The sequence below is a fragment of the Egretta garzetta genome, unplaced genomic scaffold, assembly GCF_000687185.1.
Source record: "Egretta garzetta isolate BGI_Z169 unplaced genomic scaffold, ASM68718v1 scaffold1, whole genome shotgun sequence".
In the NCBI taxonomy this organism is placed as follows: domain Eukaryota; kingdom Metazoa; phylum Chordata; class Aves; order Pelecaniformes; family Ardeidae; genus Egretta; species Egretta garzetta.
Genome location: NW_009258542.1, coordinates 1,823,646 through 1,844,651, shown reverse-complemented (window position 1 = coordinate 1,844,651; position 21,006 = coordinate 1,823,646). Strand labels below are relative to the sequence as shown.

At 48.9% G+C, this 21,006-nt stretch overlaps 1 protein-coding gene across 1 annotated transcript in view; it reads left to right on the top strand.

Moving 5' to 3' along the window:
* Positions 1–807: 807 nt before the first annotated feature.
* LOC104133769 (solute carrier family 22 member 4) overlaps positions 808–21,006 on the top strand; it is a 25,363-nt gene continuing 5,164 nt past the window's right edge. Inside the window, exons 1-8 of the mRNA XM_009647209.2 lie at positions 808–856; positions 5,826–5,949; positions 7,679–7,833; positions 12,237–12,408; positions 15,085–15,211; positions 17,182–17,282; positions 18,288–18,502; positions 19,146–19,328. Coding sequence (XP_009645504.1) covers positions 808–856; positions 5,826–5,949; positions 7,679–7,833; positions 12,237–12,408; positions 15,085–15,211; positions 17,182–17,282; positions 18,288–18,502; positions 19,146–19,328 — 1,126 coding nt within the window. The remainder of the gene's footprint in view (positions 857–5,825; positions 5,950–7,678; positions 7,834–12,236; positions 12,409–15,084; positions 15,212–17,181; positions 17,283–18,287; positions 18,503–19,145; positions 19,329–21,006) is intronic.

The following is a 21,006-nucleotide window of genomic DNA, read 5'->3' as shown; positions in this document are numbered from 1 at the left end:
CTTTTAAGCCTGTACAATGGCATCGTTTGTACAGGGTGTCTTGTGGGAACATCGATGGGTCATGTAAGCACTTGTTTGGGTTTTCTGGCTGGCGTGGACATGCTGTCTGTCTGTCTGCCTGGGCTGGCGGGGAGCAGGGAGCTCTGGTAGAGAAGGAAAACGCAATTTCCCTAAAGCTGCAGGGTTGCTGCTGCTCTTCTGTGTTGTGTTAGCGGGGTAAAGGAGTAACAGGCTCGTCCTCTCCCCAGCCGGTGTTCGGGGTCGGCAGCTGACAGGCACCGCAGTCGTTCGGCCGAGCAGCATGTGCCAGGTAGCCAAGGGACGCCCCGCTCACACTCCGGGTGCACGGCGTGGTGGGGAGTGGGTGCCAGGCCCTCTTCTCGAGTCCCCATGACTCAGGAGCAACATCTGCCAGCAAAGAATGTCACACGGGGGCACAGCCAGGAAAGGTCCTGGCCAAGAGGCACATGGCTGGAGGTCTGCGCCCCAGGGACAGGGGGGCACACTCAGGGGCTGTGCCAGGGATGTGCAGACCTGGGCTCAGCTGCACTGAAGCGTGTGGCTCCAGGCTAGGGGAGAGCAGGACACGGGCAGGGGACGCCAGCCGCCCCCAAAGCAAAGCCATCGGCACATGTGACGCCCATGTGTGCGTGCTGCTTGCCATTTGTGCTGGCAGTCACGTTCAGTTGCCAGGGACCCCTCACAGCACCGAATCAAGGCAGGGGGTGTTTGGGAAGCTTGTCCTGCTCCTGGCCGTGGGCGAGCTGTAGCGACAGCCCGGCTACAGCCCACATGCTGCATGCAACCATGCCCGGCTGTAACCCGTGGGCTGGCACGGCCGTGCGGCGGACGCCTGGTAACCACCGCCGGCACAGGCAGTGCTGTGCTGCTCGCTGCCAGAAGGACGATGAAGTATCCCGGGGCAGCCATGAACTTGTAATCTGTGGTTTGGAGTTAGCAGTTGCTCTAAGGGAGGCAGTAAATGAAGCCAAAGGAGGAGAAATGGTATCGCTTCTTAATGAGAAGCCAACAACTTGTGTTGGCAGATGCCAAACACGAGACTTTGGTGCCAGATTTGGATGGGACGCAGCAGTGGGGTTTGCCACGGGGCCTGGGACACGCCAGAGAGGCAATAGCACATTCAGAGATGGAAACCAAGTGCCGGGTTCACATCTGTAAGCCAGATGGAAGAGAAGGATACTTGTTTTGTCGTAAAATTGTCATGGACGTTTGGAAAAAATACAGAATTTGGTTTTAAAACAAGGAAAACAGGCGCTGATGAAACCCTGAAAAGAAGCAGCTCAGTTAAACTTGAGATGATTATTTTTGTACCCAATGGTTTTTTCCATATTAGGAAAGGCAAGCCAGGACATGCCATCAGGAAAGCTCCGTGAAAAAAAATTTTCAGTTCAAGAACTTAATTGAGGTACAAAACTTGATGGCACAGGATTAAACACGGGAGGTTTTATTTGATACGTGCAGTTGCATCAAGTCCTTTGTTATTGCCGCTTGAAAGGAACGGGCTGGGAGATGCCAGCTCAGCACCAGTGTTACTTGGATTGCGGGGACGTGCGAAACCCTGGGAACAGAGGATCCCAAGCTCCATCATCTGCTTGGTCTTAAAATGATGGTGGAAAAGTGAATGTGTCTGCAGCATAGGTGAAAAAGGTGATCATCAGGCCAGGGTGGTAAGAATGAGTCTGGGAGTCTAATGATGAGCCAGTGGAAATGTGGGGTCAGTGTGGGGTTAGGTGTGATCCTGTGCCCGAGCCAAGGAGGCTGCGGGGTTTCCGTTTGCTTTGTGGGACTTGGCAGGCACCCGGGGTGCCGGAGCCCCTGGCCCAGCCACCTCCCCTGCCTCCAGAGCAGCTCCCCGCCTGCTGCAGCTCCTTAAGTTGTCCCAACATAAAATCCCTGTTTTCCACCTAACCAGGTGGTTGGTGCCACCCGCACTTGCACAAGAGGGCTTGAGGTGATCCAGCAGGTCCTGGCCCCAAAGCAGGGCTGCTTTTTTCTCGCCCCCCCCCAACCAGCTTCCTACCATCTGTGCTTTGAAATTAATTTAAATGTTAACATATGTATTTTTGTTATGTTGGTTTTCTTGTCTGGAACTTAACCTACTTCTGCTTTAATTCCAGATAGTGGTGCTGAGATCTGACCGTAATTAGAGGTTCAAGCACCAATTTTGCTCTCCGGAGCGAGGCATTAGCAATTAGCCCTGATGGCTTTTTGCAGCAGCGGTGAGCAGCCCTACCCAGCCCTGGTAGCCCGCCCTGCACTTTGGCACGGAGGTGCCTGTGCTCATCACTCGTGCGCTGAGCCGAGCCAGTCTCGTTGCTGGACTTGGTGCCCGGGGTGCAGCTCACCCTGCCGCTGTGGTCGGGGCAACCGGTGAAGATTTCTTAATCTCTCTTGAGCTGTTCCTCTTCAGATTTACTCTTGGAAAGAAGGTCAGATTTTCCCTGGTTTACAGCCTCAGCCATTTACATGAGGCTCTGCTAGTGTTTTCTTCTCTGATGAGAGTGGGCTGATAATCAGGATGGTTAATTAGTGATTTCTGATTGAAAACTCATGCGGCAGGGTTGCTTTGGGCAGCCAGGGCACCTTCTCCAGCAGTTTCAGTTTCTCAGAAAGCTTCTCCATCCATAGCATTCCTGTTTTTTTTAGTGCCTGACAGAACTGGCTCTTCCAGGAGCTGGGAGCTTGTGGGAAAGGGTTGGAGGGATTTGATGGTGATAAAGTGATTTAACAGTGTTCTTCCTGAGCAGTTCTTATTCCTAGCGTTCAAAGCGCTTGCTTGGAAGTTTACACGAACTTTGTTCTCCAATATGCTTAGCCAGGGACATTACAGAATTACTTATTTTCTGGTTAATGAATAATTATTCCAGTACAGTTTGGAAGTTGTGGCTGTAGGTAGTTCAGCTGTGGCTGGGCTGTAGCTCCTGGTGTGCTCAGCGCCAGCGGTGATGGATGCAGCCTCTGAGGAAGAGGTCACATAAGTTAAATTCCATTTTTTTCCCAAGTACCGCTTGCGAGGAGTCAGTATGCAATGAATACCTTACAGCCCTATACGTTCAAGCATGAGTGAAATCTTAACCACATCGTCGCATGCTTGATCGCTCTGCAGCGCGAGGGCTTGAGCCTCCGTCAGAGCAAGCACCTTTGGGGAGGGGAGGCTGGCGTTTTGGGAGAAGACGAGGTGTACCTATAGAGTAGGGCTGTATAGATTATCACCCAGGTCCCGCGTGCTGTGTGTGGTGTCAGATCCAAAATAGGTGGCGTGGTTTTTTCACTGAGCAGCTTCAGGTCTACTTGGAGTGGGATGGATTTGATGTGTTTGTGTGTTTTCTGGTCGAATACAGTGAGTTCCTGCGGACAGGGACCCCTCTCCAGCCAGCCAGCTGCTGTGTGCCCTTTGCTGCATCCCGCAAATTTTAAAGGCTTGACCCTGTATGGTGAATTTTTGCTGTCTGTGCAGTGTGTCAGAGGAAAAGGTGGGGCGCACAGCTGGGTCGGAGGCGTTTGGCACCCAGGAAACAGAGGAAGCAACTCAGTTTCATGGGCGAGTTATTGTTTAGCTGGGTTTATTCTGCAGCCAAAGTGCCTTTGACACAGTGGAGGCATTTTGAAAACGCTGACCCTTAACTGTGGGCGACTGAAGTCTGAAGGTCCGGGAGCAGGCGCTGTGCCGGCGGCCCCAGAGCAGCATGCTCAGCACCTGGATAATTAGTAATGATCTGTATGGCCTGCAATTCTTGCCACCTCGTTAGTCACCAGCTTTCCCAGAGGACATGGCAAAACGTCTCCATAGTGTGGGGGCCAGGTGAGCCCGGCTGGCGTGGAGCTGCCACAGCTCCCACAGTTGCAGAAGCAGCCGCCCCTCTGCCCCCTCTCATCCTTCCCTGCTTGCACTTTGTAAAGGAACTCTGGCTTTTAATGCCGTGTTTCCTGATGCTGAATTTTGCTTGGTTTTAAATACGGAGCTTGATTTCCAACAGGTTTCCTTACAGACATCTCTGTTTCCCTTGACATGTCAAACAGATCCCTGGATGTGTTTTTCACAGCTAGCATCCTGGAACATATCAGAGCCCTGCTGACCTGCACGCTCCCATCCACCATATCAAATGCAGTGAAGATAAATGCAGGTGCATGCCCAGACGGGCCCATGCCTCACCACCTCTCCCTTCCCAGCAGGGATGAGAAAATATTTTACAGAAGCGGCTGCTGTAGGTTTCTTTTTGTTATTGATCAGATTTAAGTATTGGAGGCATGTTGCAGTCATCAAATCTCCATATTCCCATGTTAAAGGCTCTGTGGGTTTCTCAGGAAGAGGCATGAGCTGTGTTTTGCAGCTCAATTCATCTCTTTTTGTCACGTAGCTGGTGTTACTTTGCAAGCTGGGCAGAGGGGCAGGGGTACCCGGCTCCCCACCGCTGGCAGCATACCTTCATTCTGCCTGAAAATAGGCATCAATTGCATCTCTTTCCTAAATTATAGTCCAGAGCAAACTGCATCGAACCACAGCACATCCCCTTTTGCTTTGGGGTTTACTTCTGCTTGCTCTTCTGGAGCAGCAGCAGAAGTGAAGCCCAGCTGCCGAGCCATCAGCGGTTTGGTTTGGTTTTGGCAGGACTCGAGGTGCTGTCGGATGGCATCTGGGCCTCTTTGTAATGCAAAAGTTGCTCCTTTTTGTTGCCTGCAGCTGAGCTGAGGAGCCTGAGCAGCCCAGATGGGAGGTTTCTGCTCCACCACCCTTGCTTTTGCCTGGGCTCGGGCACCGCTTGCTGAGACAGCTTGGCCCGTCCATTCCCTGGGCACAAGGATGAGCACTGGATGATCAGCTGCTCTCTGATAGCGTGGCTAATCATTAAAATTATGCTATACTTTGATCTGTGATCTAATTAGCTTACCTTTTGTGGTAGAATTATCTAATCTGAGACTAACATGTTTGAAGTCTATTCATAAGCGCTCCTGGCAGGCATCCCTTAATCGGGAGATTAGTCACCGGGATGGGAGCAAGCTGTGGCAGAGGCACGCTCAGCTCCAACTTCGGTGGACAGAGACTCATGATGCTGTTTTTATTTTTTTTAAACTTTGTCTGGGGTTACCAGCGGCTTTAGGTGGAAGTTTCCATGCTGGCACCTGTCCTAAGCCGCCAGCCCTGGCTGGGTCATCATGAGGCTGAGTGATGGGCAGTGAGTCAGCCCTGCAGGTCGTGGGGGTGGAAAGGACTTTGGAAACGCAGCAGCGTGGGAAAGGAGATTTTTATTCTGTGCGTCTTCTTCTCGAACCCAGAAATTAGAGAAATGCAGCAGGTTTTGTGCTGGCAGAGGTCAGGGAAACTGGAAACCATCCCTAGCCAGGGGTGGAGCAGTCTCCCTCCCATCTCCATTGCTCTGCTTTTCTGGCGGGGAGCATCTTGTGCCATGGGGAGCTGGGTGCTGGGGGCCCTGACGGGCACATAGCGGGAGATTGTGCTGGAAACGGGGCCAGGGCAGCCCCCGGGCTGCACACACCAGCTGCCCATCGGGTTTGGCATTGCTGGCTGCTCACCCGCTTCAGCGATGGGGTCCTGTCGGATGGCTGCTGGTGCTGCAGCCTGACGGGACTTGCCTGGGGAGGCAACCACTTTCTGGGTGGTTTTGTGCTTTAAGCAGGGTGTTCCAGCAGTGAGTTTTGCGGTGAAAACAGTGCTGGTGCCTGAAATGGGTGGAAATGCAGGTGTGGGGAAACTACATTAAATGACGTGGAAACGTGTGTGTGCCTCCAGCCAGTAACCCCCGTGCCGGGACGCAGCTGGAGGCAGCGTTGCGGCTGTGTCTGAGCGCGGGTCCTTGTCTTGCAGTGGAACCTGGTGTGCGAGGATGACTGGAAAGCCCCGCTGACCACCTCCCTCTTCTTCGTGGGGGTCCTCATTGGCTCCTTCATCTCAGGGCAGCTCTCGGACAGGTAACGCCGCTGCTCCTGCTCTGCCTGCAGAGAGAGCAGGGCAGACCCGGTGCCACGGCTGGTGCGCTTGCTCTTAAGAGGCGTAAGGGAGTTAAGAGGACCAGTTCCCTGAGTTTTGATCCAAATGAGGTAACGGGCCTGGCTCCTTCAAAAATCCCAACCTTGACCTCCCCCAGGCATAGGATTACTGCCTCTTGGGTGCTTTAGGAGAGCAGGAGCTGATCTCCACAAGGAGCCCATGCGGCTGCTTTGTAGCTTGATGTGGTGGTTTTTGCTTCACGACCACGTTTGTTTCTTTATCCGGCCTCTTTAGTGGTTTAAAAGACACTGTTCTTTGTCACGCGTTAACTGGCCGTCCTTTCTTAGAGCTGCGGGATAGAAACTTGTCCCTTGAATGGGAGCTCTGCAGAGAAGGGATGGTTTGCTGGAAAGAAAGTGAGCATATCCAAGAGGAAGAGAAAAAGATAACCTGTAAATGGATAGCAACGTGCCATACCATCTAACTAAGTAGATGCAAAATATCAAGAAAACATTACAGGCACTTGACCATTATCTCAGCGGTATTGAAGTTCGGGCCTTACAAATGTCAAATGCAGAATATGTGTTCTTTCTGCGAGTCTCTGCTTCCCTCTTCATGCATCCCTTAGCCTTTTTTCCATAGCATTATGGCAGGGTCTCAAATACAGCTTTGATGACTGCCTGGTAGTGAGGAATTCATGAGAGTTTCAGCACTCTGCTGGGTGTTGAGCAGAGGGGTTTCAAAACTTGATGGGAGTCTTAATCCTGAAGCCTCCAGTGTTAAATTCCATGTGATCTGAATTTAATCTCCCGACTCCTGCCCCCGGTGCAGAAGTCAGTTGGTGTTACTGTTTGAAAGGGAGATGAGATAATCACTAAATCCCACTGGTGCCATGTGCCCACTGGGAGCATCTGAGAAAGCATGCGTGCCCCGGCAGCAGGTCAGCCTGCCCGACAGCCCAGTCACCTAGCACGAGCTATTCGTTGAATTTTTTTTATTTTTTTTTTAGTGGTTTGTCAGTAAAGGGGTATGTTCTGAGCCTGTACCTGAGCCATTTCCCCTGCGCTGCTGCAGAAACCTTTCCTAAGTCAAGGGCGGGCAGCCGGCGATGCGGCACGTGCAGAGGGCAGCGTGCCCCGGGCCAGCACGCAGGCGTGCAAACCCATACATAAGCTTGCTCTTGCATTTTCTTATGGAAAGGTTATGTACCTCTAACGCAGACAAGTGAGTGAGAGACAGGGTACAAGATGTATGGCAACTCAGAGAGACTGAAAGCAGTTGATGAAGCTATTTAACAGACTTGGAGTGTAATGGTGTTGCCATGTATAGATGCCAGTAGCCTAAACGCCATCATTTCCCACCTTTTGGCCGTGTGGCTTGCAATCTTCAGGTGTCTCTCACTTGTGTGCTGTTGCCTAGTCTCTCTAGTCCCTGTCTGGTGGCTCCCTGAAGTTTCTGCTCTTAATTTTTGATCTTGGTTGATTTCCTGGGTCTTGCAAATTTTACTTTTTTTTTTTTTTTTTTTTTTTTTTTTTTTATAGTGCTTATGAAAATGATAAACAAAATGCTCTAAAACGAATGAAACTTCAGATTGTTCTAAGCAGCATCTCTTGAGGTTGGATGATTGTGTTCCCTCATGCTCTCTTGTATAGCCCCGCTCCATAAGTAAATGCTGTTTCAATAATGATCTCCTTTATCTTTTTGCAAAAGGTTTGGCAGGAAGAATATCCTTTTTTCGACAATGGCCGTGCAGACTGGCTTCAGCTTCCTGCAGATCTTCTCCACCAGCTGGGAGATGTTCACAGTGCTCTTTCTCATAGTGGGGATGGGACAGATCTCTAACTACGTGGTGGCCTTCATACTGGGTATGAATATCTCTGCATTAGATTAAATGCTTGCTTAATGTACTGTTTGGTTTTTTGGGTTTTTTTTCCTCCTCTGAACTTGCATCATTTAATTAGACAGCGGTAAATCCTTACTGGTACAATTCCTAATTTAGGCCAGTATGATTTTTTTTGCTTTTGGATACTTCAAGCCTACACTTTCTACAGGTCTAGAGAAAAAGATGAGAGCAGCAAACCTTTAAATAAGCATCCATTTCCCTCCTTTTTCGGGAATACATCCCAGGAGGCGTTCAGGGTTTGTTATCAGAAGCAGCAGGTCTGAGATAGAGAAGGCATTCGGGTTCCTCCCTGCCTCTCGGCCCCTTTGCAGAGGGGTCAGTGCATACCTGGGTTCAAAGCCTTGGAGCAAACCAGCGTTTCCAGGCACAGCAAGTGTCCCGGGGGACTGGAGCGGAGGAGCTGGGTGGGTGTCAGAGCCCCGTTAGCCATAAAGTCTCAGTGCTGAGGTTAGCGATAAAGTCCCTAAATTCACAGGCCAAGGTTTGTTTTGTTTTCTGCAGGGACCGTAGAAAAAAAGAGCCAGCAGCTGCGGGGAGACTGCACGGCTGCAGCCTCTGCCCAGGGATCCTGTGGGAAAGGGGGAACCCCGGGGGGAAGGGGACCCCACAGGGTCTCTTGCTAGTCTCAGGGTTTTCAGGAAAGGCAGCTGCATGGGGGAATTACTGGGATAACTGGTGCAGGCCTGAGGGAGGAGCTAAGGTTTGCAAGAGCTGTCTTTAAAATATGCACGTATACATTATGTCAGCTTTTAAACCAATGGTGTCAAAATTACAATTTGTAGATCGTAACGTGAGCTAGACTAAATTAAAACCATATACTAATAGTTAATGCTGTTCTTTCCGACCCCATGAGGCTTTAATGGGGAAAAAATAGTGTGATATGTGATATGTAATCAGTGCTATGGAGGGGATATGGCATCGTGTCCCCAGGCAGCCGTGAGTCACCGCTGCGAGCGGCGGAGGGAGGATTAAGTAGGCCAGGCTGGCAGCGGGGAGATCCCTTGCCATTGCCACTGCTCCCTCCGTCCTGGTTGTTAACTCTTGGGGGGAGCTGATGGAGCTGGAGTGAGCGCCTGCCGTGGGAAGGCTGGGAGATGTGGTGCTGGGTCAGGAGCGCTGGCTTGGCTGAAAATCCTTTTGGAATTTGTGTAGCACAAGTCCCTCTGATGGGGGTACAGGATCTGATCAGGCAGGAATTTAGCTCCGCAGCTCCCCCAGGAACGTGCTGGCTGCAGATCGGGATGCTGCCTCAGCACTCAGCAGAGGCAAAGCTGCGGGGAGGTCCAAAGCACCCCACTGGCCAAATGTCCCCACTGCTGAGAGATAGGACTGGGTCTCCCGGAGCAACGTGAGGTTTGTTTAATTGCAAGGCTGCAGTTAGAGCGTGCCTTACCCCTTGTGTTGTCTCTTCTGCCACCCTGTTTTCTGTAGAGTTGCTGCAGCAGCGATGACTCCCTGGGAGCAGAGAGGCAGTGCCTCGGCCAGCACAGCCCTTCCCCGGCGGCCTTGAGGCTGTTAGGAAGGGCAGGATTAATCAAAACTAACTTAGACATTTGCTTCCCAATTTAAGCAAGTCATTGGCTGCCTGTCATCAGTAAGGAGGGAGGCCCTGAGGAGGATGGTCCTTCCCACCCCATGCTACACACCACCTCGGGACAGGTTTCTCCTGTCGTTCCAGCCTTGCACATCCAAACCTGCGTTGCCTCCCCATGCATAGCTCAGACCCTGTTCCAGCATCCTCAGCCACCCGGGCTCTTCCTGCCCTTTGCTCTGTTGCTGCTACCTTCAGGAGAAGAGTTTCCCCCCCCCCCCAAGCTGTTGGTGAAATTCTGCAGAGAGAGAGATATATATATATTTATTTTTTTTTCCAACACATTCTGTGAAATTTCTCTCTGTAGCATTTTTGCTTAGCTTTAGCTCTCGGTTGTTTTCAGTGCGCAAAATTGTTGAGTTCAAGTTCTGGGACTGTCAAACACTACATAGATTTGTGGAGGCATCTTGGTGGCATCCCAGAACTGTTATTTCCTGGCCAGCAGAATGAGGGAGGAGAGGCAGGAGGGAAGAGAATTGTAGCTGAAAGATGTCATCTCAATTGGCTTTGGATTGCCACAAATGATAACATAACGTTTAGGTATAGGTTTCAAGTATCAGACCTCTCCCGAGAGAGCCCATCTAAACAAGAGTGATCGGTATAATTTCTCCTCACGCACCATTCCAGTCCCTAGGAGTTCTTATTTTCAGCTTTCTCACAGTGACTTTATTCAGATACCGCAAGTTTCTAAAATGAAAATTAACGTAGCTATCAAATAGGATTTTTTTATTTTTTGTTTTTACTCTTGGGTATTTTTTCCCGTTTTCTCTGCTTTATTAAATGTTGGCATTCTTACCACACTACATAACTCTCCAGACTACCCAAGGCCCTCCTGTTCATTCAGTGTCGTTTGCTTTTTAATTGAGTCCAAATCAAACTGTGGGAGTTCTGGCCCTTATGGGGCTCCTGATAGAGAGGAGAGCTTTGTAGACCCAGGGCTGAGAGCACAACGAGAAGCAAGGTGGACCTGAGGGCGTCCGTGGGTTTTGTTAAGTAGTGGCTAGGTATTTTATTGGAAAAGAAATTAGGTGCTCTTGAAGGCTGACAACAGTCTCATTTTTTATGATTAGGTATGGGGTTGCTGCTAGGCTGCGTGTGACGCAGTGGTCGTAGGATGCTTTCATTGACTGCTGCGTCTTCTCAGGTTGTGCCCTATAGCCCGTGATGTGCCGGGCTGACATTCCAGCCTTCTGTTCCAAAAAATAAACATGAAATTTTTTCCCACCTCCCTGTAAATTCACATCCTTCCATCCCATGTCAGTCTGCTGTCTGCAGACCTGCTCTCCTCTAGAAGTGTTCAGCGATGAACTGCACCTTAAATCCCACATGGGTTTAGTGGGGGAGCAGGCTGTGTCCTAGCCGAGCACATCGGGAAGGCTCCTGAAAGTCTGCCAGCTCTTCCCCCTGCCTGCCCTTATCTGTCTCGGACAATGCATTAATCAAAGCAAACAGAAGTTGCTCCTTCATCTGAAGGCCCCCGATAATCCCAGCAGTTTTTCTGTCCTGGGTGGGTCTGTGCTGTGCTGCGGGCGGCTGCTGCTATCGCTGGGGCCAGCACTGCAGGCAGCACGGCAGCCCAGGTCTTTGCCATCCCACAAACTGCTGGGTAGGACAGAAGCAGATTTGCCAGGTGGGGAAAAAGGACCAGGGAGGAGTGAAGCTCCTTCAGTTCCTCACAACTCTTTCAGTTCACCCAATAGCTTGGCTGGGGTTAGCGTAGTCGTGGAGCTCAGTATTTTGGAAATTAGGCTAATGGAGAGAAGTGAAATCCTCTCTGCTCGGTCTTCCCCACAAAGAAAGGATGTTATGAGCTGTTTGATGCAGCTGGAACATACAGGACTTGCTGCTGCGGGGAAGGACTGCAGTGCCAAGCAACATTTGGGCTTTAAATGTGCATTCAAGTTGCTGCCCGTTGGTTGAGCTGCTTTAACTGTCCGGGTGCATGTTCCTAGGCTGACACAGAGGACAAAAAATGTGATGTAAACTCTTTCACTCCCAGCCCAGCCTGTTTGCAAGTACCCAGTAGCTGACCAGCAGGCTCGGTCTGGTCCGTACGGTGCTGCTGGTACCGCAGTGGCTTCATGCTTTTACACTCGTATCCGCCTCTGACCGCGGGTGGGAGCTGGCCCAGGTGCTCCATCAACCAGGATTCCTTCATCTCAATGTCCTTGGAAGCAAACCACAGAGGGTTCATGTCTCATGGTGTGTTCCCGCATGGTAGCCTTCATTTTCTGTTCCCAACTCATGTAAACTCCCGGCAGATGTGAACGAGAAGACTTTGTTAAAGGGACGCTGTCAGCCCTTTCTCTTGTATCTGCCAGCCTTTGCAATAGAGGAGAGCTCGCTGAACTGCGGGTCTCTGAATCCTCTGCTAGATCTGTGAGCAAATACCGATGGCAACAACATAGAAACTGCACAGATACTGCCCTTACAACTATGTTTAGCATTGAAAATGGTTGCGTATCAGTCTCTGCCAGACTGCTGGGGCACTGGCAGAGCACAAATGGTGCTGGTCTCATGGGTGCTTCAATGGCAGCTCCAGGGGAGATGCACAACAAAAACCTGGGGGAACCTCCCACCGGGTTAATTGCACTGTGCTGACGATCATCTCTTGGACCGTTATTCCTTGACAGTACCTCTTAAAATATTGTAAGAGAAACCATTCTTTTCTAAGGTTGTTAAGCTAATTTTTTTTGTAAATGCAGTAAAGTATTTAGTCATGGTTGAAAAGAAAGAGTTAAAAATGCTAATCCAACCTCCCTTGTTTTAAACAGGAACAGAAATTCTTGGCAAATCAGTTCGTATTATATTCTCTACATTAGGAGTTTGCGTATTTTTTGCAATTGGCTACATGTTGCTGCCCCTGTTTGCTTACTTCATCAGAGACTGGCGGATGCTGCTGCTGGCGCTCACTGTCCCGGGGCTGTTCTGCGTCCCGCTCTGGTGGTGAGTGCCCCTGCACCCCGAGGCCACGCTCCCCACCTCCCCTTCCCTCCCCTCCCCTCCCCAACCTGATCCTCTCCCGCGCTGGGTAATGGCAGGATGTTGGGGGGTCCTGTTTCTCCTCTTTGGGTTTTTTTCTATTTGCCACGTGAGGAGGCTTTGCCTTGAGGTGGGAGTTGGGGCAGGGTGGGGTTGTTTGGGGTTTTTTTTGCCAGTTTTAAGTCAAGTTGACTACCTGCAGGGCCTCGTTGGTGCTGGCCATGCACTTGAAGCCATTTTTTCACCAGGTTTCCAGAGCAGCTTGGGAATTCTGTATTTGACTCCTAACTCTGGACGCTGTTAACCACCTCTAGGTTTACCCCTGTAGTACCACTGGGTGATCTGTTCTAACTTTTCTTCCTTGCTTTTTAATTTAAGCCATTTGTAAATGTGGATTCACCTGCTGATTGGTACTAAAATCCCAGTGAAAGGCTGAGCCGGTTCACTCGGCACGCAGCGCCTGGCAGTTTATTGCTCTCGATGTCATTAAGCAGTTCATTGCCGTTAAGCAGAGGCATTTGCTGGCAGAGCTTGCTGGGCCAGCCCTCTCCCATGGGCTCTGCGTGTCAGGAGCTGTGTGTCCTCCCAGGCTGTGCTTTGGCTGCTGGAGCAAGACTTATATTTGTGAGCTCCTTCAGCCCATAGTAACTCTGTCTGGCTAAGCCAAGGGTTGGCTCTTCCTTACCCTGCTCCTCTGAGCCATCCCACGCTGTCTTCTTGGTGGCTGAGTCCATGTTTTCTTTCATCTTCCCATTGCACCCACCCATCCCTGCTCTAATGCACTGGGCCCTCGCTTGCCTGTGGATGCTCTGCCCTGGGTGCCTGAAAAAACAGCTTAGGAAAACTCCCTGCTCTTCTCAGCTGGGCAGAAGCATTGAAGAAGGGCAGATATCCTCGTTCTGTTGCTGCCTTGGTCATCTGTTGTTTTCTAACGAGACAGGCGTTTAGAAAATAGGAAGGGAAAGGCAAGGTATTGCTCACACTCTTAAAATCAGGGCAATTTACAACAAAAAGAGTTCCTTCCTTTCATATTAGCCTTATCTGTGCGGAGTTGCCCCATTTCTTCCTGTTATCTTGAAACAGTTATACCTATGAGATTAATGTCTTTATCACAATTAAGTGATCTAGACTCACTCTTCTATAGTCTAAAAGACCTCCTGCAGATCTCAGTCTTATCAGAAGTTTCTGATGATGGTTTTGGTTTGGGGTTTTTTTGGTCTTGGTCTTCAAACCAAACCAAACCTTGAAAATGGTTTTCAGCTCCACTTCTGCTATCATCTGACTTTAAAGATACTCTGATTCTATTTAAGGGTTAATTTGCTTATTTAACTTTAAATGTTTCAGACTCCTTCAACATGGTGGCACTTCCCTCTCCACCAAGCAGCTGCTCTTGGGGGAGGTTGATTTTGGGTGGAAGTCTCTCGATGTCTGCTATAGGACAGGCACTATGAGGGACATGAAATTTGTCCCCAAGGCATGGCTTTGGAGTCCTGCTTTGAAATGTATTTTCTGGGAATTTCCATGCTTTTCAGAAGCATATGTCATAAAGCATGCCAAAAATTGCCACGGATGGCACTTGTGGTCTGGGGCTATTGTGGTGGTAGATGGGGATCAAGGTGCACCGGCAAAGCTCTGCCAAGGCAGGCTGGTATTAGCTGGCATTTGGGCATTGGGACCCACTGCTTCCATGGGCAATGTGACTTGCACATCCCACTGCTCCATGCCATAGTTGCTCTTTTATTTGTTCCTCTTTCAAATCCTCCAGAAGGTTCCCAGCATCATCTCTGCAGTCTTGTGTTCCTCAACTTGCCCACAAGGAAGAGCAGTGGAGGCAGCTCACCTCGCAGGAAGTCACATTAGGGGTCGCACGATCTGATATAAATCTTCTGACGCTTGAAACCATTGACGTGGCTTTGGGTCAGTCCTTTAGGGAGTTCGTCAGAGAAAGGAGTGTCTGAACTGCATTTTTCCAAGGAGAGGAAAAGATGCTGCTGGCTAAAGGGAGGAAGGTAGCATCTGTTATGATCAAAGGATTTAGTTAAGGAAAGGTGAGATTCTTCTGTCCTGTGTTTGGTGTTAATTCACTCAACACGTACCTGGAATGGATTAGAAAATGTCATCAGCTCTGCAAGGGGACACTGCCACTGTTCTCTGCCTGGGAGAGCCGGCCTCAGAGTTGTGGTAAAACCGTGAGGTTGGTATCTAAGGTTCCTATAACACAGAGCCTTTAAATATACCCTGTGCTTATTTAAAGCATTTCCACATTGTGTGCGGTTTCCTAAGAATATTTTTGTTCAACGCTGGTTAAGCTGCCCCCATCTTTGCTGTCTGTCTGGTGACATCTGTGTTTTTTTCTGGTGGACATCAGTTATTCCTTAAAAACCAACCACCCAGGACAAGGGCCTAAGCGTGCATCTACTTCGGCATGAGAATAAACACCTCCCACATATTTGAATTCTCCCACTGATCCCAGTGAGACAAATCCATGAATTACATTGCTCACATGCTTCTGTGCTGACTGTCTTCTGCTGCAAGCAATCTGAGAGATGAGAGCATAACTCACAAAAATGATACATGTGTTTTTAATAACGTTTTACTTTTGTGAAAACGTTGAGTCATTTATTCTGAAACTTATTGCAGGATCATTCCTGAATCACCTCGGTGGCTGATCTCCCAGGGAAGATATAAAGAGGCAGAAGTTATTATCCGAAAGGCTGCAAAATTAAATGGCGTTCCAGCCCCAGCCGTGCTTTTTGACACCACGGAGGTATGTTTCATATGTCCTGATACTTTACCTCGCCGGCAGTTTCCCCCTTTGGCCAGTTGACTTGTTGGGAAATGCCAGCAGAGAAATGGTTTGCCCCAGCAGCTCTCAGAGGCTGGCAGTGACTGTTGGCGTGAGGTACGTGCTGGGTTAGCAAGTTCAAAATGAGAAGCCAGAGGGGGTTTTTATTTGTTTGGTTTTTTTACAGTAAAATTCTCTTCCTCAGGAGTGGTTGGTTGTGGTTTTCAGAGCAAGGGTGACCCAGATTGCTTCACCCTTTGGGTGAGGAAGATGTGTTTGTCCCCATTTCAGCTTGGCGTGGTGTTAGCGATTTGCAGTTTAACAGCAGCCCTTTGCAGGGGGGCTGTGCAGGGGACCCTAAATCGGCACCCACATGTGCCAGGGCTGCGTGGAGCCCCAAGGGATTCCCCAGGTTGCACAAACCAGCCAAAGCACCCGAGTGCTACAAGGGCACTTGAAAACCATGACGGTAGCGAAGGCAGTGAAGAACATTGAGCTCTTCTTCAGGCCTGGTTTTTTTCTGGTATTTCATATTTATTGGTTAAAAGGAGAAAGCCTAGCACAAACCTAACCTCCCAGCAAGCCGGGGAGCAGCGTGGCCGCAGTGGAACGGCTGTGCTGAAAAGGCACAGATGCTTTTCTTCTGCAAAGAAACCAGCAACGCTTCCAGCCTTGTGACAGAAATGACCGTGTGTCTGTAGGTCAGATCTTACTTTACTGCGTTTTGTGCCTCCTGATGTCTCCTGACAGAGCAGAAAGCAGAGCACTGCGTGCTCCTTTGCAGTATCTGCAGGAGAGAGACGCTGCACGCTGCCCCTCCTGTGGGCAGGATCCCTCTGCTGAATCTCGTGCCTACATTTTGGCTGAGCTGCTGAAGATCTCTTTTCCAAGTGTACATTCTAGTGTAAATTGAAGCGCACGTTCCAGCTATCAGAAGCTCATCCTACAGAAACCGTGGAAAAGCACTTTCGTTACTTCACAGCCAGAGTCCAGACGTCTTTTGGACGTGACTTTTTCAGGCTCCAGCACGTGAGTTTGCTTTTCATCACTCCTGCGTATTTTTGAGACCCAGTGGCAGCTCAGCTGTCCTTTACTTCGTGGGAATCTTGTGTGCCAAAAAGCCTCTGTCCACAAAAGCCTGAGGATGATGTTTGCACGTTAAGTCCTCCATTGGAAGTATTTTTCCAACGTTGCTGAAAAGACATTCCTTGGAAAACATCCTCTCTTCCCAGGAAACGTAAATCTCCTGGGTAGCCCCATAGGGAGGGCCAGGGTGGTTTGTTCTTTGGGCTTGGGGGGAAACCTGTTTGTAAGTGCTGGCTTTGCCCCGGCGAGGGGTCTCTGTGCAGGCAGAAGGGCACCGTCACGCCATCCAGAAGATTCCTGCTTCAAGCCTCAAACTGGACCCTCCCATCTCCCATCTGGGGTGGTGGATGCTCCCATGATGCGCCCTGGCCGCTGCGCCGAGCTCTGGCATCCGTCCCCCTCCCTGGCAGGGTGCCAGCAGGCAGGCAGCAAAACTGGGTGACTTTCTGCATCTATTTCACATCGTTTGTGAAGGCTGAACAGAAGAGAATTGAGTGGACAGTGCACAGAAAAATGCCATCAGCGATGAGGCTACTCCTGGAAGCACTGTGTTAGATCCTTAAGGAAATGTTAATGCATCTTTCTTATTGGCTGATACTCCTTCTTAATTAGTCAGCATGGTGCAGTGGTCTCAGTGTGACCTTTTTTTAACAAAAAAAGTGGAAACTGCCACGAGTACAGCTGGGTGCAGAGACAAGCTCTACCTAAGGACTGCCCGCCCTGGTGCAGAAGCGGCCCTCGGGCTGGCTAGTTATCCCCTGATAGAGTCGTAACTTCCTAACTGCCCAAACGTGTGGGTGTGCAGAGGTTGTTTTGCTCTTAGGTGTGTGGGAATTTTTTTGGTTTTGTTTTCCTTTTTCCTTCAGATGCAGGATTCGAAGCCTCAGCAGCAGCAGAAGGCTATCCTTCTGGACCTATTTCGAACCCGAAACATTGCAACTATTACTATTATGTCATTACTTTTGTGGTAAGGAAATGTGTATTCCTAAAGTACGCAGGCAATAGAACGATTTCTGATTTGAGGGCACGTGCCACAGGTTTAGATATTAAGTCTCAGCCTCAGAGCCTATCTACACACGGTCCTTTGGCCAGTACATGGCCCTCAATGTCCTTGCACCCGCACTGCATTAATACACGAGAGTATGGAGACAGTAGCCTCAACTCAGATGTAAAATAGACAAGAAACTATATGTAACAACTTGTGTATTTTAAATCTTTTTGTTTGATTTTGATTTTGGTTTTTTTTAAGAAGCTCCCATCTCTATAATCTCTATCTGAAGAGAAATGTCTTTCTTGAAGCAGAGGCAGCAACTCAGTAACATAACAAGAACCAGACCTATGGCCAGCGTTTTTGTTCTGTTCCTGTGCAGTGCCCATCTCAGTGAGATCCTGGTCCCTGCCTGGGCAGCCACAAGGAATGAGGACCCAATAATACCATATAGACAAACCAGGACCCTTTTCTGTACTTATTTGCCCCAGCAAAAAGGAACTGGCTAGCACACTTGGCATGCCATAGTAAGGCACTCTTGAGATTTGAAACCCGAACATCCAGCTCTCTTGTGAAGATTAAGTAAGATGTAACGGAACTGCCAAGGGTGGGAGATCCTGTCAATGGAGTTGGCTGCAAGTAGGAACGTAGTTGGCATAGGAAGCTTTCAAGAGTTATTTCATTGTGCTGTTCAATGAGTCCATTGCAGCGAAAAGCCTTTGTGAACGACTTCCACAAAGCCTTTTACTTGGTGTAGTGTATGCAGGAAGGACAGAGAAACCAGAGGTCTCTTCAAGCCGCTGTGGACATGATCACTGGAAGGGATGACAGAATTAGAAAGATGGGGTTGCCACTGAGATATTTTCTAAGCCACAACGCCTGTGGCGGTGCGTTGCGACATCCTATTTTTGTAACAACATCTGAGGCAACACTGGAGGCATTTGGAGACCGCCTGGAATCATTTGGTTTTATTGCTTTTCTCAGGTTTTTCACGTCGGTTGGTTACTTTGGCCTGTCCCTCAGCACTCCAGACTGGCATGGAAATGCCCACATCAACTGTTTCCTCTCAGCTGTTATTGAAGTTCCAGCCTACGTGATTGCCTGGCTTCTCCTTCGTTCCCTCCCTCGGCGCTACTCCTTATCGGGCACCTTGGTTTTAGGGGGAGGTGTTGTCCTCTTCATTCAGCTGGTCCCTGCAGGTACGAGATTCAATACGTCATTTAAGTATATAAAATGTTAGAAATATTTTATGGTACTATCTACTAGTTCTGTAAAATTACTGGAAACCACAATCACATTTAGAATTTGAGGTCAAGTTTATGCTGATCACCTGCAGCAGTGGGGTTTTTTTTATATGCACATGTATATGCTGAGTCATGCATGGCTCTCATTTATTGTGTCAAATTACTGAGCTTTTTATAGTCCAGCTTGTAAAATGAGAGCCAAAATTGCAGTGTGATTTATCTGGTTGTGCATAGAGGCTAGAAGAACCTGCAGGTCCTCCAGATTTCACTGTGTGTAGATCTCCACAGGTTTTTGCGAAAAAGGGGTGGATTTGTGCTTCGTTGTTGTATAATCCAGAATTTTGTTCCATTTCAAGAACGCCATTTTACTAGAAGAGGACAAAAATCTGAGAAGTACAAAAGAACCTGAGCATCTACATGATGCTCAGTGGGAAGTCTGGAGCCAAGTCTTCTAGGGATGGGGCTAATACACTGCATAATTGAAAAAAAAAAAAAAACCAAACTCACAACATTGATGGATCTTTGGGATTTAGAAGAGATACAAGTAATAAGCACAGGATGTTGCTTGTTCTCCTTGATTTTATTTTTTCTTCTCCAGATTTAAATGTCCTGTCTGTCGGCCTAGTGATGCTTGGAAAATTTGGCATCACCGCTGCATTTTCCATGCTTTATGTCTACAATGTGGAGCTGTACCCAACGCTGGTGCGAAACATGGCAGTTGGAGCCACTTCAACGGCTTCCAGGCTGGGCAGCATCATTGCTCCTTACTTTGTTTACCTGGGTGAGTCATTTTGCCTTTCTTGCCTTGCACTACACAACGGCCCAGAAGTCTTCGGAGTTCCTGCAGTGCAGACTCAGCTTTAAGTCCCGTCATTTGTTGCCTTTTAAGTCCCTTCTCTCATCTTGGGTCTGAGGTCACTGTCGAACGCTGTAGAAATGAAGCGGAGCTCCTTGGGTTTCACAAAAGAATCAGGTACTTTTTTCCTTTATTGAGGCTAGGGACCATTCATACAGCATCGGAGTGGGTGCAAGGTGGTCCAAGACAATGACGGTCTTTATAAACCATGCAAGCGGCGTGGTTGGGATGGTAGTTGGTCACATCTTGGCAGTGGGCAATTACCCCTGGGATGCCAGTTAGTTTCCCAGGAGAGCGTGACAAGAAGCAATCTAGCAAGTCAGTGCCAGTAGGCAGCTCATTGCATTGCGCTCCTCGTGCGTGTCCCGGGGTGGGTATGTCAGGAGGAGATGAACCAAACATCCCCTGAATCTGTGCTCTGTAAAGCAATACATGGAAAACATGCAGATGAAGCAGCACAAGAGCGTGTTTAATTGTGACCCTCGTGAAGTGGGGGTTTTCTTGAGTTACTAAGCCAGGCACCTCGGCTTTTCCTAATTGCTCATGCCTGGTCTGTAAGCAGAACTACTGATTTCCTCATAGGCTTTTTTTTTTTTTTTTGACACTCATTGCCATCACATTCTGAGTGCTGCACAAATATTAATTGATAATGTTATATTTTTTTTAAAGTACACAGAAATGATCCTCATGTTGCAGACAGCAGGACAGAGATTTAGGGATTGAGGGTGGAAGCATCTGTGACTACTGGCCGCTCAGTCCAGCGCTCAGTCTCCTGTTTCTTTCACTTGCGCACAATTTATTTCCTTCTGCCATCACTGGCCCCGATGCAGGTCTCCCCTGCAGCTAACGAGTTTTGCTTTCTGCTGAGACCTTGGATACAAAATGAGTGCGGCTGCGGACTCCAGCAGAGCATTGCTGGTATACGCTAAGGGGTTAATGCTGGTTCGCCATGCCAGGGAAGGGGAGAGGAGACCGCTGTTTGTAGCTCACCTGTATGGTCTCACCTCTGCATCCCAGTGTGACTGTAACACACTGTACCAAAAATGATGAAAATATATTGTCTTTATTTCATACTTGTACAGTGCAAATGTAAAGTAAAAGGGACAGCATGGCTGTGACGCTCCTTAGGGTCTTCAGTCTCCACTGCGGCACAGGTAACAGCAACAGAGAGATACCTGTAGACAGGATAAAGTTTTTACTGTTGTTTTTTTTGGTTTGGTTTTTTTTTCCCAGGTTTCCATAGGCTCAGCCTTTAAAAAAATCTTGTTGCAGTCATCAGAATAGTTTCCTAAATTTTAGGAGGTTTTAGGAGAAACTTGTCAGCGGCTAATATTTGCTACTGCTAAATTAGGACCTAGCAGTTCATCCAGCTCATGAACACAGAAGAGATCAAATCGCAGTACTTTGGCTCTATGTGAAATACCCAGGGGTCTTCACTTTAATCCTAGTTTATTCCATACATTATAAAGCATACTGCTACTAAAAAAATAAAGCTGTCAAGTCCAGTTTAGTACTTTCTCTACCTTAAATACTTTAATGCCTAGTTAATCCCTTTACTGAAAGACCTTTTCATTGCTCTGCTATTGTGACTTGAAGATCTTGC